The sequence below is a fragment of the Pleuronectes platessa genome, chromosome 16 (genome assembly GCF_947347685.1).
Source record: "Pleuronectes platessa chromosome 16, fPlePla1.1, whole genome shotgun sequence".
NCBI lineage: Eukaryota > Metazoa > Chordata > Actinopteri > Pleuronectiformes > Pleuronectidae > Pleuronectes > Pleuronectes platessa.
In genome coordinates this window covers 21,251,701-21,276,950 of record NC_070641.1, presented here as the reverse complement: position 1 = coordinate 21,276,950, position 25,250 = coordinate 21,251,701, and the positions used below count along the sequence as shown (strand labels likewise).

At 46.8% G+C, this 25,250-nt stretch overlaps 2 protein-coding genes across 2 annotated transcripts; one reads left to right on the top strand and one right to left on the bottom strand.

Moving 5' to 3' along the window:
- Positions 1–300: 300 nt before the first annotated feature.
- si:dkey-110g7.8 (GTPase IMAP family member 8) lies at positions 301–6,757 on the bottom strand. Its single transcript, XM_053444370.1, has 6 exons — positions 6,147–6,757; positions 4,826–5,390; positions 4,203–4,300; positions 3,934–4,065; positions 2,652–3,242; positions 301–2,526 (listed from the first exon to the last, which is right to left on the bottom strand). The coding sequence occupies exons 1-6, from the start codon at positions 6,175–6,177 to the stop codon at positions 2,453–2,455; spliced, it is 1,491 nt and encodes a 496-aa protein (XP_053300345.1). The 5' UTR covers positions 6,178–6,757; the 3' UTR covers positions 301–2,452.
- Positions 6,758–8,501: 1,744 nt separating this feature from the next.
- Positions 8,502–13,344, top strand: adsl (adenylosuccinate lyase). Its single transcript, XM_053444371.1, has 12 exons — positions 8,502–8,748; positions 10,549–10,752; positions 10,936–10,980; positions 11,177–11,256; positions 11,350–11,521; positions 11,618–11,664; positions 11,774–11,864; positions 12,025–12,094; positions 12,259–12,406; positions 12,509–12,689; positions 12,823–12,999; positions 13,154–13,344. The coding sequence occupies exons 1-12, from the start codon at positions 8,605–8,607 to the stop codon at positions 13,238–13,240; spliced, it is 1,446 nt and encodes a 481-aa protein (XP_053300346.1). The 5' UTR covers positions 8,502–8,604; the 3' UTR covers positions 13,241–13,344.
- The last annotated feature ends 11,906 nt before the right edge of the window (positions 13,345–25,250 follow it).

Below are 25,250 nucleotides of genomic sequence, written 5' to 3'. Positions count from 1 at the left end.
TTCGATGTTGAAAATAAAACCAAGTTGTTGTCACACTGTGTGAGCCTTAAAGATATAAAATATTTTGTTGTAGTGCAGATAAAAATACAGAATCTTGTTTTTATTATAATCATACTCAGTATCTCTATTCTCAGTGCATGATGGGAGGAAAACTAGCTTGATCTATTGCCACCTAGTGACAATACTACACAATCACTATCCCTCCTGAGAGAAGGCCTCACAGCTTCTGTTCAGCTTAATGTGCCTGATGATTTTCATCAAGATCCATGAATTGAGACAAAAGCCAAAAATACACAGCAGTACTTTATATCCACATCTTTTTTTTATTGTTGTCTGGGGATGAACAAAGTACCGATGACGCCATCACCACGTACGAAGGACCACACAGGAAGTAATGCCACCTCGGCTACAGTAAAGTGATACACAGTGCAAAATGCTCAGCTACAAGCCTAAGACATATGTAACATATCTTACACAGTAAATATACACCGCTTATACAACATATTCACACGCGGAGTGGGACTAAGACTCTGAATGAATGTGTGAGAAAGTCATGCTGGTCACAGCTGCAGTAGCCTACGTCACTAGATGGAGCACGGAGTCGGTAAAAGCACAGAGGAAGCGGTGTCAGGGTTTCTGGTATAGGCTACATCGTTTGTATAAAATCACATTTCACAGCATGGCAGTGGTATCAGTCACGTATTGTACTCGGTGTATTTGGACAGTTGCACATTCTTCGTTCTGCCGGGCTCTGTGCTTCAGCGTGTTCAGCTTGGATATTGATGTAAACCTAATCTAATTAAAGCCGGGACTTGGCACTTTACCGCCTTATTCATTATTTCACTCCAAATGTGCTGAGGTCCCGCAGAACCTGAATGTGCAGCTGCCCAAAGTCTTCCAGTCTTGACAGAACCTCACTCGATGTAACTTTCAGAGTCCATTTTGTTTACCCCCTCCACTTTGTTCTTTTAGTATTTTTTTTTTTTTTGCAGTTGTAAAGGTAGAGGGCTGTGATGTCATCGTACCAGAAATTCACAAAGACCTGCTCAAGCGCGAGTCGGAGCAATAAGAAGTGAGGTTGCCTTCAACTCTATAGGCACTCAATTATCTGCATGCGATGTCTTAACATGCCTCTGAGAGCTGAATGTATATATATATATATATATATAATCCTTTTTTTCTTATTAGCAAAATGTCCCTTCAGATAACAGAACGTCTCGTGGATGTAGAAAAAGGTAGCAAAAGCCCCGTGAGCGCTCGAATGGTTCATGAGGTTATGTTGTTTTCTGCAGCATGCGGAAGCTTGATGTAGCTTTTAGGATGGTGCCCTGCCGCAGGGCTGCACTCCCACTCTCACGTTTTGATGCTGAGGCACGAAGCTGAATCTTACTTTGTCAATAAATGCACCAGATGCACGACCACAAACAGCGAAGCAGAGCCAGCCCCAGCAGCTCCGGGGGGATCTGAGGCTGCACATAGTTTCATTGCAGCCTCGCTTAAGCTCTTAATGAGCATGAACGCTACAGCGAGGGTGGGATAACAAATATATATACTGACTAGTTGAGATGGGTTCAGTTAAGTTTTTGGCACGAGGGAACCAAAGTGCAATGACCGGCTCTCTGTTCTCCAATTTGAGTTGATACATGACTCTCGTCAGCAGGTTTGTGATCAGCGTTAATCAGAGTTTCTGTAAATGAGCCAGATTTCACCCGGGAGGAGCCAAGTCAACCAAGACTCCCTGAGCAGTACGGGTCAAATATTAACGAGGACAATCTTAATATTGCTCCAAAGAGAGATTGGGATATTACCACGTTTCACTTTTGAGTCACTGAAGATCACAAACAAAGTCAAGACTCTCCTGACTTTTTAGTTTTACACTAGTGCAAACATTTTCCAGTATACATTGATTGGTTTTTCATTTGAAACATGGGATGACGACTACACTATAAATTCCATCCAAAACTGATGACACATCCATGGACACATTCCTCTCATTCCTCCATAACCAAGTGACCGACTAGCTTTAAACCTCCAAACCCCATTTACCAGATTGATCTGGATTATTCACTTCCAGTTTATAATATTACCAGTGCAGCCTGAACACATAGAGTTGCAATGGTGAGCAATTCTTTACTCTGCAGTGTTGAACCAGGATCTCTTTAGCAGCAACTGATTCCTATGAACATGCTCATGAGCAGGGGTCAATGTTGCTTCTGGACCCTTGAAGCAAAAAAGTAGAATACCTCTCCTGGGTCTGAGGGGGCCGCGTTGACCAGTCTGCCCAGTGATCCGTGAGTTTCCCCTCATTTCATTTCGCCTGTTTTCCATAAGACTCCACAGAGTTGGACAGAGATCTCTAGATGAGGTTGGACTAACATGAGGGGATGTTTGGGCCTTTACCGGAGACTCGGATCACGGAGACAAAGACACTTTCCTTTTTAGTGCGGTTGCATCACTGCACCTGGCATCCTCGACAGTCGTCCTCCGGCTCGGTGTTATCAGAGGAGTAGGAGCTCTCCTCGCTCACTGTCAAATGCAACACAGACATATTAGACAGGTTGTATAACATATGCAGTTTTCACAAACTTCCTACTGTACATACAGGTGCAGATATGTGCAATATACATGAAGATAATGAGTGTATGACTTACACCACTCCGTCTGAATGGGGAGGAAGGCCTTATCACCATTCTCCCGGATCATCTCCTCTATCTTATCCAGCAGGCCGGACACACTCCTGTCCTTCCCGGGGACCTTACTGTCCATGACGTGGTAATAGTTCCCACAGTACTCAAGTAGTCTCTGCAGCTCCCGCCCGCCTCTGAGAATGTGCTCCTCGATGGGCGTGCGGCCCAACCAGTCACCACAGCTGAAGAGCACCATGGTGTGGAGACACGCGCTGTCCCCGAACAGAGCCTCTATGTGGGCCAGGAGTGTCCTCCTCTTCCTGGCCGTGAGGGACGAGACCACGGGGAGGACCAGCAGCAGCGTGTGGGGTCCGGGCCGCAGGAGGGCCGCTCCGCGCTGGGACTCCTGGCGGATGCGCTTCGGCGTGCGCCTCACCGAGAACCAGTCCCACCCCGGGGTGTCGACGATGGTGATCCGGCGACCCGACACGAGCGCCTGCCTCCTGAGGCACAGCTCGGTCTCCTGGCCCGACTCGAAGTACCGACGGCCCAGGATGGCGTTCCCCACCGAGCTCTTCCCAACGCCCTTCCAGCCCAACAACAGCAGCCTCAGTTCTGCCCAGAACACAGAGGCAGATATTGATCAGTAATGAGTAAGCTCTTTCCTAACACCAGTTCTTGTGCAGGGGCCTTTCTTCTTCAACACATTAATCATTCAGTCACACACACAAAACGTTGTACTTCTATCTTAGTGAGGACATTCAATGGCATAGCTCCAACCCATACCCCAATCCTTACCCTATACATAACATCAACCTAATCTTAACCCTAAAAGTGAGTCTTTATCCTCAAACAGCCTTTGGAAAGTGGGTCAGAAAGTGAGGACCAGCCCAAATGTCTTAACTTTCCCAAGAGGTCCTCACTCTGTAAAGTCTATGGGCTCAAGATAGTCGTCACAAAGGTATAAGACATCTGTACGAGTACACACACAGGCCTGTGCAGCTAACCTTATTAAGACTTTGCATTGACTAAGGACAGGAGGATGTCACACCTTGTTAAAGCCCTATGAGACAAATTGTGAATAGTGTCGATTGATTGATTGATTTATTGATTGATTGATTGACTTCCACTCATTACGGACAGACTAACCTTATAAGCAGGATCTGAGACATGACAGTTTTCCTCATTAGGACTTGGTTTTGGTCCCTGTGAAGTCTACTGGTCATGATAAGGTCAGTGATTATGCTGGAAAATGTCCTAAAGAGGTATCAAAAACAAGCACACAAACATACACAGACACACACACCTCTGGGAGGTCCTCCGATCATCGACTCCCTCTGTCTGGCGTGCTCCTCCATCCTCATCCTCTCCTCCTCCAGCGCTCTCCTGGCCTGCTCCTCCTCCAGTAAAATCAGCTCGTTCACCTCAAAGTACCAGCCTGCACGACAAAAACAATGAATTATTCACAGGACCGTCTTCAGTCGGCTCTACGTCACAATTGGTGTATTCATTAATGATGGAATTATATAAGATTGAAGCTGCAGAAAAAGCTAATTCTTCATGTGAAAAACAAACCTTGGTTGTCAGTGATCAACTCCTCCACCTTCTCCATCAGCTCGGGTACCTGTGTGTTCTCCTCCGTCTCTTTCTGACTGTTGTCAAAGGCGTGGTACCTACATGTGGAGAGACACAGTGTTCACAGTGGTTACACATATGGTTCAGTTTATTGTGGAAGGGGAGTTTGGAAGGGGTTGGTAATTAGGGGTTGGGGTTTGTTCATGTGCTAATTTTATACGGTAGGTTTGGCTTCATATGAGCAAGTTGATACATTGATAGCATGAGGAAATGGAGACATATCGTCCATCTTTGTATACGGTCTATAATTAGTATCTGGAAGGAGCTGATGTAGAGCAGAGAGGGAGAGCAGCTGCAAACTTGTCGTTTTCAGGTCAAACAAACACGGACTCTTGTGACGTCACCTGAGGCACTGAATCAGACTTCATGCAGCTCCCTCTGATGTCACAAGTAGTCTTACACAACTTTATTCACATATGCAGTGGTATGTTCCCCAATACCTGCAAATACACTTTGCTATGGACAACAGAAACATAGAATCGATGCAGACAACAACACATGTTCCTTTGTTTTTGTGAAAGGAATCAGAGAAGAGAAAGGGGGGGGGGGAACAAACGTCATACCTGCTTCCACATCTCTCGACCAGCCACTGCAGGGCCTCTCCAGTGTTGGATATGTGCTCCTCAATGAAGACACCTTTTGGCAGTTTGTCCACCCCAGTGAAGATCACCATGGAGTACCTCCAGGTCCCTCCACCCAGGGCCCCAAGTTGCTCGTCTGCGGCCCTCCTCTGGGCGTCAGTGAAGGGCTGGGTGACCGACACCACCAGCAGTATCACGTGGGGTCCAGGAGGACAAAGAATGGCCCCCATGCATGGCCCCTCGCTGTCCAGGCTCGACGGTGGCGGTGGCTGCGGTTGACTGTCCAACTCGGCACCGGCATCGTCGTTGTTGTTTTCAGCTTCAGTTTCTTCCTCTGGGTCAGCTGGGATGGCCCAGGGTGGAGTGTCAACCACGGTGACTCGTCTGCCGTAGATCTCTGTGTGTCCCACGTTGCTGTGAGTTGTCTCCGTCCCGGCGTCGAAGACCTCGTCCCCGAGGATGGTGTTGGCAGTTGAGGTCTTGCCGGACTGTGGGCCCCCTAGGATCAGCAGTCTGCGCTCAGGGGGGTGGCGGCCCCTGGGGTCACCTGTTGAAACACAGACAGATTAGACCGAAGTTCTCTCGGAGGATGGGTTTGTTGAGGGATGTCCACAGCACAGCCGGGCATCAGAGGACATTATCTTTATCGTATCAGTTTCAATCCCTCCTTCATCCTGTCCCCAATGTGCTCTTATGAGATTAGGATGTGTCTGCTCTTTTTACCCCACCAATAAATTCTCATGTCGCACTCCTTGTCCCTCTGTTCTGCCCTTACTCCTCTGATTTCCCCTTGTCATAATCTTATCCGGGCTCCTTGCTACCTTACACCTCTTCTCCTTCATTGCCTCCTCCATTCTTTCTTGTCCTCATCCCCCTTTCTGCCCCTCAACCCTGCTCCCAGCATGCCTCCTCTTTGTTTTCCTTCGTCATTAGCCTTTGGTAGAATCGGGTCAGAGAGGAGGAATCTCGACCTCCCTCCGGAGAGAACAGGCACATGGACGGAATCATGAGTAAGAGGTAAAAGGCTTAGGCATCACAGAGAAATAAGAATTACAGGATGTTTGCTCTGTGAGGATGACGGCAAGAGAGGATGCAGTGGGAGGTTACTCGCTGCTGCTGACACTCTCCATGTGTGCTGCTAAACACAGGAAGTTGTCTCAAGCAACAGTTCCCTCACTATTGCGGACGTGTGGTCCAAACAATGGCACGGCCGAGCCTGGATGCTGCCAGTGAGTGGACGGAGGGTGATGGTAGGGGAACGTGCGGCCAGGCTGCACTGCAAAGAACCAAAACACCCACTTACCAGTGTCAGAGGCAGAGGACACAGCAGCCATCTTGTGTGTAGAACCTCTGGCTTCCTCCTCCTCTGCCCCCCTCCTCCGTCTCCTTCTCGCCTCCACGGTGGATTCCTCTCCTTGCCTCTTCAGAAAGCGACGGACCCTGGGTGGCGTTTGGAAGGGTGGCAGCTCAAATGCTCCTCGGCTCTCTCCGTCACTCTTACCCTCATTCTACTGCGGTGTGACTCACTCTATCTATCTCATGTCCCACTGCCTCCCTTCCTCTCCTCACACCCCCTCTGCCACTCAACCTCTCTCCCTCTTCTTCTGTTCTATCTTACACACCCCCTCAGACTACTATGGCTCTCTTCCCTCCTCTTCTCTGCCCTTCTGTACTCGTCTTCCAGCGCTCCTTTCTCCTCTCGTATTTATCTGTCGGAACAGATGGGAAAGATTGTGCAATGCAGGAGACGGGAAGCCAAATCCTCCCCTGCAGCAGCAGCAGCAGCAGCAGCTCCAGCAAGATGTCTCGTCATTTTCTTTTCCTTTTTTCTTCTGAGGCCAAACAGAGGAAGCTGTTCCTCCCACTCGCGTGTATCACACAGCAGCAGCAGCAGTGTGGCACTGTATGCAGACTGCAGTCAGGAGGACAGATAGAAAGATGGATAGACAGAGAGGGGGAGAGGGAGGGGAGGAGAGAGGGAGGAGGGGGGGGGGCTGTTCTCTCTGTTTACAGCTGGATGTATTCTCCAGCTGCTGCATCACGCACAAACGCAACCATTGCTATGATGCCTGCAGACACAGAAACATGTGAGGCGGTGAGGGCGTGCATACTGCATGAATACATTCAAATAGGGATATAAGACATGCAACACTTCACACATAACAGCTCCTATAAATAGCAGGAGATGAAATGTAGCTGAGCTGGATTCAAAAGGGACTAAACTCTGACGGAAACATCATGTGAGGCAGAAGAGAAGTATTATATAAATCACCCTGAGTGCCTGAGCTCATCCTTGGCTCCAGATCAGGTTAATTGTGTTAGCTGTGTGCTGAGACACGTTCACGGACACGGGGGGAAGTCACGTAAGACAGAGGATTCGTTTTGATGGCTGCCTCTTCCAATTAATCCATTAACCACATCGACAACGTTCTGTAGAAGCTATTGTCGCACTGTTTTTTTTTAATGACGCAGTTTCCTCTCTCTGGACCTGCGGTTTAATTTGAGGAAAATTACTGAAGACACGCGACACGTCCGCGACCACTGGGCCGTGCGCACGGTGCGTTCACTGGCCCCCAGGAAGGAGCTGTTTCCAAAGCTGTGTGTCATTGTCCAGTGTGTTCTTTGATGTGCTTAAACAAAACGTTGACACCCTTTTCCTATACATATATCTAGATAGTAACAAAGACTTTATGAAATAATCAGGTGTGACAGGCATATCTACAATAATATGCATGTTAATCATAAAAACGTCAGTATTGGTTAAACAGCATGGTGTTCAGGGCCTGTAGGAAATGAATGTGCAGTTTGCAAGTGACAATTTTTGTAAACATTTTTGTCACATTAGGAGCTGCTGTTTAGAACTTATTGTAATTAAAAAATGTTCAATTGATTTTGTCAGCAGCTCCTGTGAACATTTCCAACAGACTAAACCTAGCAGAAGCAAACAATTCAGAAATGCTGTGGCCTGGGTTTTACCTCCTGCAGCGAAGTTCTCTGTTCAATCGTGGGACTTTAGGGTTTTTATTTTATTTCTTCTTTTACTTGTGTCTTTATTTTTATTTGTGAAGGACTCTGTAACTTTCTTTCTCTGTAAGAAGTGCTCCAAATATAGATATCATTATTTGTATTACTATTATCGATAGTAATAGTTTTATTAGGGGTTTTATAAGTATTATTGTTGTTAAGGAAAGGAATTATCCCTCAAAATATACGATGTTAAGTGATAAGATTCAAGATAAATATAGACCCTGCCTGTGTCAAATAGGGAATCAATATTTCATGTATTCTTTCATTGTCAACATAAATTTTGGTGGCCTGAGATTTTGGGGGTGTTTCGATGAATGAAATTAACTTCTAAATAGAAACAATAAATACATGAATAACACATTATTGAACTTAAAACGTATATCAATATATTAATATTCATATGTTTTATTAATGTTGATGTTTTGTGTTTACTTGAGTATTTGTTATGTGTATTTTATCAACACCTTGAGTCTGAATCATGACATTTCATCAGAATTATGAAATGTCATCATAATCATATTTTTTATTCGATTGGGTCCATTATTCCGACTCCACGTGAACGCGCACACGGTCACCACGCACGACGCCGTCTTCCGACGTGGTGTCGTAAAAAAAACGACGCTCCGCTTCCTCCACGTGATGTCAGCAAGCGGAAGTGTGCGCGCTCAGCCCTAGAGTGTGTGTCTGTGTGTGTGAGGAAGGACCCGAGAGTTCCCCTGCGGCTCTGAGAGAACATGGAGGCGGCAGACGAGACGATGAAGTACCGCTCGCCTCTGGTGTCCAGGTACGCCAGCAAGGAGATGGCCTTCAACTTCAGCGACCGGAAGAAGTTCAGCACCTGGAGGAAGCTGTGGATCTACCTGGCCCAGGCGGAGAAGGTGTGTAGCCTCCATAGGAAAAACTCTGTGTGTGTGTGTGGGGATGTGTGAGTGAGTGAGTGAGTGTGTGTGTGTGTGTGTGTGTGTGTGAGACCAGGACCTGAACTTGAAGTTCAGAGTGTGACCTTTAAGAGCCTCTCGTGTTCCCTGCTCTAATTTTAGTTTGTCAGCTGCAGCCCGGAGGAACACTGAAATAAAAACACACAACCTGAACTAAAAACACACACACACACACACACACACACACACACACACACACACACACAGACACACACACACACACACACACACACACACACACACACTGTAATACAAACACACACTGAACTAATCACACATACATGTAGCCAAAACACACACACGCATGCAACTGAAACACACCCATTCAACTTAATGCATCTTAAACATCTTAAACATAGACATGTAACTAAAACACACACATGTAAGTAAAACACACATATGCAATTACAACACACACTGAGAGAAACAGTTGAATTAATATTTGTATATATGTTTATATATTTATATGTATAGATGTTTAGATAGGTAGGGAGGTAGATGTACTTAATTGATCCCAAATTGGGGACATTCCTGTGTTACAGCAGCAATGCATGAGGATCATAACACACCAAATAAGATGTAAAAGTTTAAGAAACAATACAAAACATATAGAATATAACTACAACCAGGAATGGGTCCAAATCCTGCAGTGACAAACCTCCATTCCTTCTCTTGTCTTTCCCCTTGAGTCACGTTCAGGGTTTTGTGGGTTTAAATCACATTCGGCTGCTCAGAGTGTGTAACGATGGTTTTAGAGGTGATCAGAGAAGTTGACACTCCGTTGACATGTAGCCTTCAAACTGTTTCATCATTCAGATCAAACTCTGGGTTTATCTCACAGACACAAAGCACGCTGAGTCAAGTCATGGATACAGAGGATTTCAGCAGACATCAATTACCCCCCCCCCCCCCCCACGATGAGCTAACTGTTTACACACCCTCTCACATGATCTCATGCCTGTGTGCTTGGTGTGTAGAAATAGTGAGCACAAATGTCAGGGTAACAGGAAACCGCCTCCTGAGATATACATCATCTGCCTTGGAATTATCCTCCCTACTGTCGTGACCTTTGACACCAGACACTTTGACCTCTCTAACTCAGTTGCAACCTGCACAGGAGAGATTTATTTCCAGGGTTTGGGACCAATTTCTCCCTCAACCCCCGCTCTGTGGTCCCGTCCCATGACTGCTGTGTCCTAATAGAGGAAGGTCCAATCTAATCAGGACACTGGTCGTCTTCTCACGAGGACGCCACATGTCTGTCAGACCGTTAAAAAGATTTTGATTCATTCGTCCTCTGTTCACCTCCTCACAGAGCGTTCTGTGATTGTTTTGAATCTTTTCAGACGATTAGTAAAAGTAACGTGCATTTAATAAAAAAAACATTATGTTAATATCTGTATATTCGTCAATGTATCAGGGAGAAAACTATCAGATATATAATTGTAACAATTCTTCATTAAAAAGGCTAAAAACAACTCAACCTGTGTAATTTATTCTTTTTGACGTGTGTACTTACATCATCCAAAATGTTTCCAACAATTTTCAAACCCAGATATTTTTAATCAAAGTAATATTTAATTTTTGTTTCATGTATTGGTCACTGACTCCTAATGGATCTCGATTATAATTGGCACATTCTGAAATCCATGCCCTTGATTTTAAATACCAACCCAATAACTTTGAGCTTAAACCACAACTTCCCTTGTTGACCTTCTTCTTCTTCTTCTTCTCCCTCAGACTTTGGGTTTGCCCATCACCGACGCCCAGGTCCAGGAGATGGAGAGCCACGTGGACGACATTGACTTTGTCATGGCGGCCGAAGAAGAGCGCAAGCTCCGGCACGACGTCATGGCTCACGTGCACACGTTCGCCCACTGCTGCCCCACTGCCGCTCCCATCATCCACCTCGGAGCCACGTCCTGCTACGTCGGAGACAACACTGTAATCACCATGCATTTTATAGCCATAGCCTGATCTCAGTGCTGCAGTATTTAGTCTCCACGTTCTCCCAGATGTGTGATAAATCCCCTCGAGAAAACACAACACTACAGTTGGGTTGTTTGTGTTTATACTTTCCGTTAAAAGTTTTCATCTTGTGTAAGTCGCTGTGTTTTTCCTCCTCAGGATCTGATTATGCTGCGTGACGGATTCGACATCCTCTTGCCTAAGGTGAGGCTCAGCTGCCAGAGCGCAGGCCCACTGTGGCATCAGTGGAATCCGGGGCATTGTGACTCGGTGCCTCAGCTGTTTAATAACAAGTCAACAGTGTAGAAATAATCCCCTCGGCTCGACATGCGAGTGCTGCCTGGGCACTGAGTGTATTATGCAATGATTCAGTGCCACGCTCCTGTTCTGATTTCCACAGCTGGCCAGAGTCATCGACAGACTGATGAACTTTGCAGAGAAATACGCTGACCTCCCCACGCTGGGCTACACACACTACCAGTGAGTCTGAATAGAGCTTCACTCCTCTGGTCATTCCTCTCTGTGTCCGTTTGCTGCTGGGCTCCATCTCTGAAGTCCTCTCCCTCTCCTCAGGCCCGCCCAGCTGACCACAGTCGGGAAGCGAGCCTGTCTGTGGCTGCAGGACCTGGCCATGGACATGAGGAACCTCCAGAGAGCCAGAGACGACCTGCGTTTCAGGGGGGTGAAGGGGACCACCGGGACCCAGGCCAGCTTCCTGCAGCTCTTTCAGGGCGACCACGACAAAGTAAACATCATCATTCATTCCACTTCAATTAGAAATGTATTGATAAAGCAATCATTGTCTATTTATCTACTAAATGAACCAATCATTCTTTTTCAGGTGGAGGACCTCGACAGGATGGTGACAGAGATGGCTGGCTTCAAAAAGTGAGTTCTGCCTCCTGCTGTTTCCAGTATCGTCCATATCAAAGTATTTTAGCATATTTACATCATAATTAGCGAGATATTGTATTGATACTGTTCCCATCCTGCCCAGAGCCTACCTGGTGACGGGCCAGACGTACAGTCGGAAGGTGGACGCAGACTGCTTGGCCAGCCTGGCCAGTTTGGGAGCGACTGTTCACAAGGTAAAGCTGCATTAACAAATGTCTCCATCTAGTGGTGAGGAAATGGAAGCTGGGTCCAACACTGTGATAAACCTGCAACTCTCTCCTGACTTTTAAAGCTGACTCGAACATTTCAGGTGAACTTGCTGAAGCTCACGTTTGATGCATGTGTCTGCTGCAGATCTGTACCGACATCCGGCTGCTCGCCAACCTGAAGGAGATCGAGGAGCCGTTTGAGAAAGATCAGATCGGTTTGTTCACTTCCTACTGAACCTCGTGTTCACTGGCACCAACCTTTTACAGTTTCTATCTCTACCTTTGTCTTATGGGGATAACTAATAACATACAAATAAAGCAGTAGCATAATAAATCATTGTGTTGCTGCTTGAATGAAAACTGTCTCCACCCGCCCTAGGTTCCAGTGCCATGGCGTACAAGAGGAACCCCATGCGAGCGGAGCGTTGCTGCAGCTTGGCTCGCCACCTGATGGCGCTGTTGGCCAACCCGCTGCAGACGGCCTCGGTGCAGTGGCTGGAGAGGACACTGGACGACAGCGCTAACAGGTCAGCAACCCTGAGACCTGTATCCCCCCCGGTCTTAGTTACCTTCACATTACTCAAGGTTTCCAGATATGGGCTCATGCAGAGACTCTGAACTCATTGCAGGAGGATCTCGCTGCCCGAGTCCTTCCTCACAGCAGACATCATCCTCACCACGCTGCAGAACATCACAGAGGGACTGGTGGTTTACCCCAAAGTCATCGAGAGACACATCCGCCACGAGCTTCCCTTCATGGCCACAGAGAACATCATTATGGCCATGGTGAAGGCTGGTGGAAACAGACAGGTAGGTGGAGGAGCTGGTCTAAGCTGCGAAGGATATCTGTATAGAATAATTAAAAAACCTCACCTGCTCCACATGTAGTGTTCATCAGATCACCTCTGTACCCAGGTGCTCATCTTTGTGCTCTCTCCTTCAGGACTGCCACGAGAAGATCCGCGTTCTGTCCCAGGAGGCAGCAGCTGTGGTCAAACAGGAGGGTGGTGATAACGACCTTCTGGCCAGAGTTCAGCGAGACCCCTACTTCGCCCCGGTCCTGGGTCAGCTGGACGCCCTGCTGGAGCCCAAGACCTTCATTGGCCGCGCTCCGCAGCAGGTACAGCATCTTCTTTCTCCAGTTGTCTTTTGTCCACACTGCTTCCCTCTCATTAAACATGTGGTTACTGTGGGGTAAGTGTTTATGGATCGTTCAAGCGAGGGGTAGAGCAGGAAGGAGGCAAGTTGTAATGTGTATATTCTTTTTTTTTTAGGTGACCAGGTTCCTGTCTGAAGAAGTACGCCCCCTGCTGGAGCCGTACAAAGCAAAGATGGATGTCAAGATTGAGCTCGAGCTCTGAAACACACAAACACACACAGATACAGACACACAAACTTGAACAAAGGTCACTGTGGCCTTGTGAACGCTGCCTTATACCTCAATAAAGAGAAATGGTTGAATAAACGTCTCTTTTGTCATAGTTTTCACTCCCGGTATTAAATTCATCTTTTACAAAAGATGATTTATAATATTGTAATAAATTATGATGGTAATGTTCCTGTCATATCTTATTGACAGGAACCAAATGTCAAATGTGTAACTAACTAATATCACAGATATTTGAGAAAAATCTATTTGACCTGTACTTTGACTTTTTGGTTTGTTCCAAGTCCCATCCACTAACATGGAGGCACTTTTGAAGAAGTAATTTAACTTGATATAACTAGAGGTTGTGTCCCTCTCTTCAAAAGATTAGAAGAACTCGTCCATTGAAATAGCAGCAAAATATGAATCTGTTGACTGTTGAATCGATCAACTTGGTTCTTCAGACACTTCTGAGCTTCTAAACCTCGACTTGACCCATTCAGTAGTAATGACATGCTAACACATGGTGGCACCATTCACCTGCACTTCACTCTGCACAGTTTGAACTCTGTCAGAGGAAGTTAACTTCATGCTCCAGTGACAGTCAAGCAGTCATGCATTTGAAGTTCTCCCCCCTTTCTTGATAGTTTTATTTATATTCTGTATTATATATGTTTTAGTCTCTAATTATAAAGCGATCTCATGATTGGTGAGCAGACACTGAAGTCTGGAGTTCTTCAGCCTCGCTCTCCACCTGTCAGCTGGGTCATGTGGTCGTGCACCAGAGGAAGGGGAAGAGAAAAGGAGGATGGTGTGAAGGAAATGTCAGGTTAGCAAAAGAAAGCAAGTTTCCTCATGACGTCATAGTGAGAACCAGTTAAAGCCCTTTGCAGAAATCACTGATCAATGCTTCATTTGTTTATTGAGACTTTAAATCAGCTTTCTGCAACAATACAGATTCTTCTGTGATTAGAAAATCTTACCTGCACGCTGAAGATGCTTTTCACATCTTCAGGACCTGCACTGGATAGCGGGGGGGGGGGGGGGGGGGGTTGCTGGCCGGCGGTCACTTCCCTGATGGGAAAATGCAGCTCTGGTGCCATGCCAGCATGTTTTTGGAAGATGCTTCTGGTTTAGACAGAGGTTCTACATTCAGCACAATTTGTCAGGGGTATTTAAGATGAACGAAACAATGGCGCTCTCACAGCCACGGCTGATCGGGGGGGCGAGGTCCGAGTCTTGGCTCCGGAGCTCAGACGGTTTCTCTCATCCAAGTTCCCTGCTCATCTAAACATATTGTCTCAGGCTCTGTTGGCAGAGTCTCCGGTCGCACTTGGTGATCTAATTTTTCACTTTGCTTATTGATGTCATTAGAAGAATCACTGGGGGCATGTAAAGAAGCCTGAGATGGGAATACTGGGCCCCCAGTGTCCAGCTCCCTTCCTGACAGCATTCTTTCACATACTCCACGCTGTGTGATCACCAGAGGGGGGCTTTGACAAGCGGGCACAGGGATCAGACGGACGGCTCGGAATTCTATGGGAATTTCTCGAGTGCCGTTAGTTACCAGTGTTTCTGCTGCAGACGGCAGGCAGAGCTCCGACCCTCACTTGTGGTGGAACAATGATGTCTCGGCTCTCTGATAAACTTGTTTACTGCAGCAGACTGGCGACATGAACCTCAGCTTGCTCTGACTTGACAAAGTTCACAACATTATGATGATCTGAGAACCGGAGGACTTGGGGGTTGCCATGTGTTGTAAACATAGCTTTTCTTTTGGCACGTAGAGGAATCTGGCTCATGATTTAACTGCTGTTGGAACCTTTAAATCATTGTCAAAGTGTAAGTCTGCCAGTGTTGAAATGAGAATATGTTTCCAGATTGTACAGCAGCTCATACAGAGGAATTCAGAAGGCGAGCTTTGGCGCCAAAACACCCTTAACCCTGCTGTTTTCATTAGTGAGTATAAAAGGCCTCTGATAAGGTAGTAAAACTCATAAAGTCACCAGGAGCAACGTGCAACGATTGAGAGGCCCTCGATGTAAATGTCAGAAAAAGGTCCTGGATCCTCTATTGTAGCACGAGAACACGTGGGCTCATGTGACACTCGCCTTGTTGATCTTGACTTTGAGTCAAGAAGGAGGTAACAGCAGTCGTGCTTTCTAGGCCTGAACCGTAATCTCTCCCAACACCTGCTCGTGCCCTCGTCTCTCTTATCCCCTCAACAGCTCCTGAGCAGAAACAATAGCAATGCTTTTTCTATCAGTCGCCACCAAGGTTCGCTTTCAGACATCGGAGCGGCCGCCCTCAGCCGCTCGGCTTCTCCGCAGCAGCGCGACCTGTCAGCTCTTATCACAGAAGAACCAAATCCTGTTCATTCCACTGCGAAAGGCCACTGAATCAGACAATACCACACAACTCTCTACAAGGCTCTGAAATGGTCGGGCTGTCGGGGTTTGACTGACAGGTGCAGAAGAGAGATGGGATTGTACAGCAGCAGATCTTAGAGACAGGCCCCAGAGTCCCAGAGAGATAGACAGAGCGATAGAGAGACAGAGGAGTGGGCACCAGCAGCCGTGATCTCACCCTCCTCTCCCCTCTTTTGGCAGGGGCTTCCAGAAAGCTGCCCTTTTGCTGAAAAATGCCAAGCACACCACATTCCAGCAGCTACACAAAGGCCCTCCCTCGTCTCAGCTGCACAGGCACAATCAGACAAGGGATAATTATATAATTAGGCTGGCCGGTGTAGACGGGGCCCTCAGATGGTGTGTTGGTGTGTCATATTTGTGTTATCGGACAATGAAGAGAGTCGGGCTTTATCAGACGAGGCATTGGAGTGTGTGGGGGGGTTCAGCTGCGGCACTTATAGGCTCCGATTGTCATGACGGGTCGATAGCGCGACCTTTAGCCCCTCGGCCCAGCTCAGATCAGGGCATGTATTGTGGCCGAGCCTCGGTGTGTGTGTGGGTGTGTGTGTGTGTGTGTGGAGGAGGTGGGGACTTTTTCGGGGATCCAACTAATCAATCATGCGGAGATGAAACTTTTGGGGGAAATCTTTTGTGCCCACGACTCTGAACACACAGAGATACAGTATAAAGCTCATTCACATTCATGCTGATGTAAGCAGGGTCATGGTTGATTTACCTCATAACTCAATATATTCAAAATGTGTTCACTTGAATGGAGTTAAACTGGATATTTGATGCTGTTTCTTAAATAAAAGTGAATCTAGTTATAGTATTTTATCTCACATTCAAAGTGTCAGTGCTTTGATTGGTTTGGTTTGATTGCATTTGCACTACCATATAGGCAGGGGCGTTCCAAGGGACTTCGGGGGCTCAAGGCCGAAGGGGCACCCCTGGGCGGCCTTACATCCAACCAAACCTAAGACATTTAGATATTCTACCAAACCCACCAATCCTAAACTAACCTTTCGGCTGAAAGCTAGTGACATGAGGCCTAATTCAGCGGTTTCCCACCATGGGTTCGTTGCTCTCTCCTGTAGCCGATCATAGAATTTAACGTTAATGTAATCAGCTGTTCTAGTTTTCATTCACTCGGGACACAATTGACTCCATACATACTATATTCAAAGTTATTTTTTCAAATGTATTGAGCTGTTCCACAATCTTTCCACACACCCGTCAACTGCAGGGGAATCACACTTAATGACCACTTCAGTTTACAGCCAAACAGATAAGAGCTCCTCTGCCCTCTGGTCAGGGCTGGATCTCTGCTCCCAGACGAGAATTGAGCCAGTGTCCCTCTCGGTTGGCCACCACCCAACAATCTCCCCTCGCACCGTGGCCTTGGCTTTGGGTGTGTCTCCACTCGCACGGGACGGCACAGAATAGGCTATTGTTGATCACACAAGACAGAGAACCAGGGGAGGAAGGAGGGCTGGTAGTGGTGGTCTGGAGATGGTGGGAGAAGAAATTAGATTTTAACGAGCGGGCAAAAAAGCTTGTGGACAATGCAGCAGGGCTCCCCTCCCACGTACATACATGTGCACCGATGCAGAGCCACTGGACACACATGCACACACACACATACACACACACACACACACACACATGAACACTCACACACAGACCGAGTTTCCTTCCTTCATTGTGTCCTGATACTTGTAATATTTGCTTTGAGACCAACAGGGAGCACCAGGAATCTTATATTTCATAAAGTGCATCGAACAAGGCAGCATGTAAAACTTTGTGTAGAGCTTCACACTCAGAGACACACAACTAACATTTCTTGCAGAGAATTGAATAAGAAGATTAGTGGCACAGTCTGTGTGATAGATATTACAGCTAAAGTCCAGAAGCCTCATTGTGATAAGACTCCTAATCCTGGATTATTGGCAGCATGTTGAACTACTGAGGGGCTTCAGACTGATTGCCCATGTCCAATTAATGACATTATAATCATTATAATTCATAAAACCATACAAACCCCAAGTCCACATTATACTTAATGTTTCACCACATGATGTCCTGCTTATTTTTAATCATCCTCAGTTAATATCCCAGAGTTATTCAGTGATTCAGCAGTTTCTTCCTCCGTTTTCAACCGAATCAACTGATTTTATTCATTGAACTGACACATTTGTGAAAAGTGCATTTTTCAAATCAGAGAAACGTGTGAAAACATATTGTGCAGCTCCAGTTTATTGTATTGACACTTGTCGTACGCAGACATTAAACCGGACCAGACCAAGTTTCTGCTTCTCACCTTTACCTCAACCTGCCTGTCTGCACCAAAGGGAATGAACCAGAACATGTCCAGCAGGGGGCGATGTAAGAGGGCAGGCTGAGCAAGCAAGTGCCTGGGGCCCCCAGAGCTGAGAGGGGGCCGCAGAGAAGAGCCGATTGCATTAGTCCATAGCAACATAGCACATTTTTTGTGAACCCCCCCCCACCCCCCAGCCCCCTGGGATCAGCTTTGTACAGGAGACGACACCGTGGCTGGAAACCCCCCCCCCCCCCCCAACAAGGCCTCTGTCTAAATGCATGTGTATGATGTGCCGTTGATGGTGTTGGAGGTTTGCACTTAAACTTTACTACCAGTGTTATTTATGTGAATGCACACTATGCACTTTGGGGTGGGGGGAGTTTGGTTTGGTTTGATGTAGACGCCCCCCCCCCCGCCCCCAGGTCCCTTTTTGCCTGGGGTCCACAAAGTCCCTTGTGATGTCACATTCAACCGTCATGCACCTCAATGAAAGATAGATTTAGAGTTGGCGTCTAAATAAACTTTAATTTCTCTGGAAGACAGAAGCTCAATCTGAGACGTCATGTGTCTTAATGTGAGAACATAGAGGAACTCAAATTGTCTGTTTCATATATATATGGTTATTTTCATTTCTTCTAAACGATGTGTAAGAGTCCTTGATGTGGTTTTGTCTGGCACGTGCTTGTTTCCCAAAAGACGATAAGAAACAGTCGGATTTTTTTTTTTTTTGGGCTGCACAGGCGACAGTTTGCCTAAAACCAGCAAACAGTCATTAGCACTTATGAGGCTCCGATTGTCTGTCTCTTTAAGATTACTGCTTTAGCACAAAGCACAGACAGTCTCCCTCTCATGGCAATTACAGTTTCTCATCCAGCTTAGAGAAAGATATTCACGTGGAACTATTTCTGGGGCCGCAGAGGTTCTCTGAGACGTGAGAAAACTTCTGTCTCAGTAGAAAAATGGCTGCCGTGACCAAGTCCCTCTGTTTTTAATCGTGCTGTTTTTAGATGTTGGCAACAATTTCTTAAAGTCTGTTTGTCCCCCGAGGGTTTGGATTGCTTTTGGGCTTTGGTCGTGATTTTCCAGAGAGGAAGAAAAAAAAAACAGAATTTGCCAGAGTTCATGTTTGTTGGCATGGAGCAAGAATGTCTTTGCGTGACATGTTGGGTTATTTTGATGGTTTGATGGAATTGTGGTTTATCTCTGAGATATACTGGCGACCTGTCCGAGGTGGTTCTCCCCCAGTGTTCGATGGGATTGGCTCGAGTCCCCCCCCAAAAAGACTAAAACGACAAATGATTCTCCTAACACGACACTGAGCTGAGCCACCGGCCGAGGTCACATGCTTCTGCCCCAGATGACCAAGTGCCCACTCGTCCCAGTCAAACAAAGCCAGTCTCAGATGTGAAAACTCAACCTCATAGGTCACTTTCAACTGGGACACAGTCGATAAATCAGCATCACGGTCGGAGAGAGGCCTCAACAAAATTCCTGATGTCTGTAATCCCACTCTCCACACTGACTTCCTGCACAATGCGAGGAGAGTTTTCCAGCCGCGTCCTCTCATCTCTAATGTCGTGACCTTTCTGCCCGTTGGAACACTTGAGAGGAGGAGAGGGCTGCAGCCGCTTGTGTCCCGACAGAAGACGCATGCAGGGATTATGTGAGGGCTGTGACATTCTGCGGTGGGATGTGACCCGCTCCGCTCCGTCACTGCTTTGAGGATCAGTCAGACGCTGGCTCGGGTTCACCCCCTGAGGTCGGCGCCGCTCACGGGCTGAATTGAGGTCTTGATGCGGCGGTCAGAGGATCCAGGCTCATCACAGGTTCAGTGTGAGGCGACAGAGACGTCTTTATCGACGCCGGACAATAGTTAAAAACGACAAAAGTGACAGTCAGACATTCTTCATCCATCATGAGCCACTGATCTCAGAAATGTGCTTCGCTCAACAGTTTGGCTCCAGAAGCAAAAATCCCACTCACTTTTTTTTTTTACAAGATTATTTTATTGTCAATGTCAAAGAGAGAAACCACACTACCCACAATCCTCAGGTGTAACAGTGATGTCTTGTGGAAACAGTTATCACTACCGCGGAAAAATCATGTTGCAAACGATAAAGACGTTCAGCGTTAGGTAATTGTTTGCATATTCATCGGTAAACAACAATAAATACACCTGTGTATCGATTTTTGTGAAGATCGGTCAATGTGAACACGTTCCGGGGGTCTCGGGGGGGCACCATTGAGCCATTTTACGACACCCATTGAAAATTCTTCCAGAATATGAAAATTTTCACCACTTTCTAATTTTCTGCAAATTATTTTAAGAATTAGAGCAAGTTAAAGCCCTCAAAAAGCCAATTGACTTGCCTGAATAATAATAATAATAATAATAATAATAATAATAATAATAATCTTTACAATTTCAATAGGGCCTCCCACTGTCAGTGCTCGGGCCCTAATTATAAGAAGTTTGTATAATTTTTTGGTGGAAACAATTTAAGACACAGATTTTGCAGCAGAGTGAACACTGGACTCAAAGTCTCACTGTGCAGCTTTAAGTTTGTTTTAATTCATCTCAGTGTATTTCTCCCAACACCAGGTTCAGTGTGATGATAGGAATTGTCATGAGGACAAGAGCAGATGTCAGCTGAACTGGCAGCTCACCAGAGATCTATGAAGAACCAGTCCAATCTGAGGTTGGGCCAGTCCACGGGAAGCTTGACGTCAAAGAAGTTCGCCCTCTAAAATAAGTAACCTTTCTCCCCCCCCCCCCCCCCTCTGTCCTCCCCGGTCTGGCCTGCATTTTCATATTTCACTGGTATTTCCGGATGGCTCCCACATTTTGCAAAATAAAGGCCATCAGAGTAATCATTATAATGTTGAACAATAATAACTGGGGGAACTGAATGAAAGCCTGGAGAGGCTTGTTGACCTTTCAGAGCTAAACTGGTCCTGGCTTCTGTCTGTGCACTGCTGAGCCCATTGTGTTCCCAGACCTTATCATTGTGTTGCAGTTTCCTCTCCCCGCTGCGTGTGTGCACATGTGCATGTGTGAGATTTAGTGTACGAGCTGATGCATGTGTGCGCATCTTGCCCTTGTGTGTACATGTTCATGTGTGTATGTGTCTTTTGGTGAACTTGGCCGGCGCACTACAAAGGTCCAGAGGCTGGAGGAGTGTTACATGTCCTCTCACACTTTGTGGATCCCTCAGCTCGCACAGAGGCTGATTTCACACATTTGGATGAGAAGTTTACCTTAATCCGTTTCCTGGGCGAGAACACACATGTTGACACAACGCGGCGACATAATTAAAAGAGATGCAACCACATGAGACGTCACAGTTCAGCTCGCACCTTTTAATTAAAGGAAAATCATAGTCTGAGTTTTTCTTTTCACTCCGAGTCGAGATTTTTCTGAAAATGCACGATCAAAAGTCCGACGTCACAGAGGAGAACAGATGAGGAGCATGAACATGTGTCTGCACAGTGTTACACTGGATGTCTTAGAATCAGAGGAATATTGTTCCCTCGGCTGTCAATCAATCAAAACTCTTGCTAACTCCTGAAGAAACAAACTTTTAACAGTTTCGGCGGCTGATTCATAAAAGTTAAAATCTGACGAGAGCTTCAGTCATCAACTCTTCACCAGAGCTCAGGGCTGAGTGGGGGGGGGGGGGGGGGGTCGCAGTCTGTATAAAGAAAGAGAGAAGGAAGGAAAGAACCAGGGTCTCCACCTGTTACCCCCCCCCCCCCCCCCCCCCCCCGACCTTCTCCACTGACTGGTGTGGGAGCGAGACATCCTATGATGTCACGCTCAGCTCTGTTCTCCCAGACAATACACCCACACCTCCGGGGCTTCCCCTGCCCCGGCTACAGGGGGAGCTGTTGTGTCCTGCTGGTATGTGCGCTATGACTCATCGCCTCCTTTCTCCCACGCACCACACACACGCAGTCGTTCTCACACACATGCTTGAACAGCCATACACAGCTGCTGACACCCAGAGTTCCATAGTGATACACACATACAAACACAGAGAGCATCACTGGGTATACAGTGCAGGGAATGGACAAAGGGCGAGGGGGGGGGGGGGGGGGGTGGCATGTAGGATGTGGGGGCGGACTGATGGAGATGTTGCCACCGGCAACTGATATCCCAACACAACTCTGACCCGGCTAACGGCTGTGGCTAATTGAATCAATGGGAGTATTGATACACATGGAGAAAGTGAGACGACAGGGGGGGGGGGGGGGGGGGGGGATGAGAGGGGGACAGTGTGTGTTTGTGTGTGTGTGTGTGTGTGTGTGCTTAGTTACTGAGTGTTGTTCTTTTGTGTTAAATATTCATCATGCAACTTCTGTGCCCAAGATGCTAAAATTCATGTGTCAGTATTGAGTGTGAAGTGTGTTTGTGTTGACGAGATGAAACATTGTGTATTTACATGTGAGTCTCTACATTGAACAGACAAGCCCATGTGTTCTGTAACTTCACAAACTGATGTGTGTTGAACTTATATTGTGTAAATATTGTGAACTAAATGAATCACACTCCTGTGGGTCGATTCATTTTACACTGGTGTAGCTAACATCACACTGGTTTCACTGCCGACACACAAACACACAACTCTCTACTTTCTCTTTTTCCTCTGTTTTTGGTCTCCACCAATTTTTTTGGAAAATAAAAAACTTTTTAGCTGCTCCATACTTTCAACGGCAAAGTTTTAATAACTGTACGTTATCTGTTAACGATTATAACCTTTCACATATTGGATATTATCCCTGTGAGCTGTTTTATTTCCTGTTCGGATCCTGAGCCACGATGTGTCGGGGATCTGCTGGTGTCGGGCCCGATAAGGGAGCGTCTGCAACAAACCACCTCTGGCCATCAAAGCTATCCTACTATTGTTCCCCCACGCACAGGAAGCAAGGTTTGTTTTGTTATTGTTGGATGAGGGAGAAGGAGCTGTGATGTGTGTGTGTGTGTGTGTGTGTGTGTGTGTGTGTGTGTGTGTGTATGACATCGAATCTTGTGTGTTTATTTTTGTCTGTGTGTGAATTAACTTTTACTGTATAGATGTGGGTTCTGTGGTTCAACATGTGGACATTGTGTCACAGGTGTGTGCACGTTGATCTGTGTGTTCTGTGTGTATCGCAGCCAGAGGAAGCCGTCAGTGTTCTGTACCTGAGTCAGAACGGAAGAGGAGCTCAAGCGGCCCTCGGCTCAGCGGAACCCGGAGTCGTGCAGGAAGACACCTGGGAGCTGAGGGAGAACAAACAAACCCGGAGGGGGGAAGAGGAAGACGAGGGAGAGGAGAGGCAGGATGAGGAGGGGGAATTAAACAGAGAGAGAGAGAGAGAGAGAGAGAGAGAGAGCGGCGGAGCAGCTGCTGTTAAAACACTGTGTTCAGGAAGAAGGTTGGAGAAGAGACTTCCGCTTTATACGTCGGTGAAGCATCGTTGTGACTTCAGTGTGTGAACAGAAGTTTGAAGAATCTGATTCTTCCTCCAAGTAAATACAACATCTGAGTTTTCAGGAGAAGCCTTTGTCTGACTTGTCGCTCTGGAATCGCTCAGAAACCAGATCGCTCTATTTTCTTCCTGAAAATGCAAGATTGGAACATAAAGATTTGATTTGTGTCGTATTTACAGGTTTAAACCAATAAAACCCGAGTGCTCCTGCAGCCTTGAAACAGCTGGATTGATAACGACAGACGGGTGCACATCTGGTCTGTCAGTTGTGTTCGCTGGAGCCCAGACCTGCCATCATACCCCATAAAGCTCCAGATAAGAAAGCTGGTTGAGGGCAGGAAGCTGTCGATGAGATAGTTTTGTCGTGTGATGAACTGACTGCTGTTATCTCATGTTTTAAAACTCACCACATGGAACGTGCATTATGTTTCAGGCCCGCCCGACAAACAAGGCCTCACACAGAAGCACTGGTCAATAGGCATCACATCCTTGACACAGTTCCCCGGCTGAACTGGGCCACTCCAAAGTTCCTCGTCCCCCCCCCCCCACACCACCCCCCCCCCCTCCTGCACATGTCTTTTGTCTTCAGACACAATTTTCATTGTATCTGGAGTAGGAGTGGATGGAAATCACGGCTGCAGCAGATGCCAAGCCGCTCTGTCCTCCGTGACCCTCGCTGGCAGTCGAGAGTCGGTTTGCAGCGGGTCTCCTCGACTGCCACCCCCCCCAGCTCCAACCCCCCCCCCCCCCCCCCTTCCATGTCTTCTGGGAGGTAAAGCCTGGATTTCCCCGTTTCCACTCTCCCTACCTCTTTAACAACTAACACCTCGCTCTCACCCTCTCATTTAGCACCACACCTCTCATTTCCTCTCCTCCCCCTTTTAAAACCATTATGTCCTTTTAATTCCACAGGGTTTCTCCTCCGTGTCCCGATCACTGAACCTGTCCCACTGGCAAATGCACAGGATATTTACAACATCCAATTTTTCCACTTTAATTGTGCCAATTATTTCTGTTTCACAGTCCCCAGCTTAATGATTTGTTTTCACTTATTCAGTTGTATGCACATATAATCATATGCTTGGATGGTGTGTATAAAAGTGCATTTGCAAGCTGAGCTATTTGAGGCCTTTGCTGGACTCGGTTGTGTATTCGCTCTGTGTTCCCGCTGCACCACGTCTGGACCTGTCTGATTGTTCACTTGATTACAGAGTCCTCCCCTCAAACAACACATTAAAAGTCTCTGCAGCGTGTGTGTGAGACAACGTATACAGAGGGACTGTTGCAGTGTGTGTGGGACATTAGTGTGTGTGTGTGCACTTGCATGTCTGTGCAGTATATTATGTGCGTGGGTTGCAGGTGTGCAAATTCCCTCTCTGTATAAAGTCTTTCCAAGAATCACGGCGGAGGACTTGACGTCTGTAATTTATGGCACCGTTGAGGATTTTCAACTTTCGGTGAACAGCTGCATGGCAGAGCAACAAAGAGACGCGCTACCAAATTACAAAGGTGTCACGTCTGTGTGTGTGTGTGTGTGTGTGTGTGTGTATGTGTGTGTGTGTGTGTGTGTGTGGGGGGGGGGGTTATGAGTTATGTCACGTGTCTCTTTCAGTGGATCTGTGGAGTCTTTATTTTCTGCTCATCAGACCTGAGGCCGAGTCGTAATATAAACTGAGGTCAAAGTCACTGGTTATCTCTCATTATTATCAATTCATCCGTGTTTATTAGTTTGCAGGATTACGCAAACACTATTGCAAATGAAAGGACCGCCAAACTTGATTGAAGGATGTGGGATGAGTCAAGAAAGA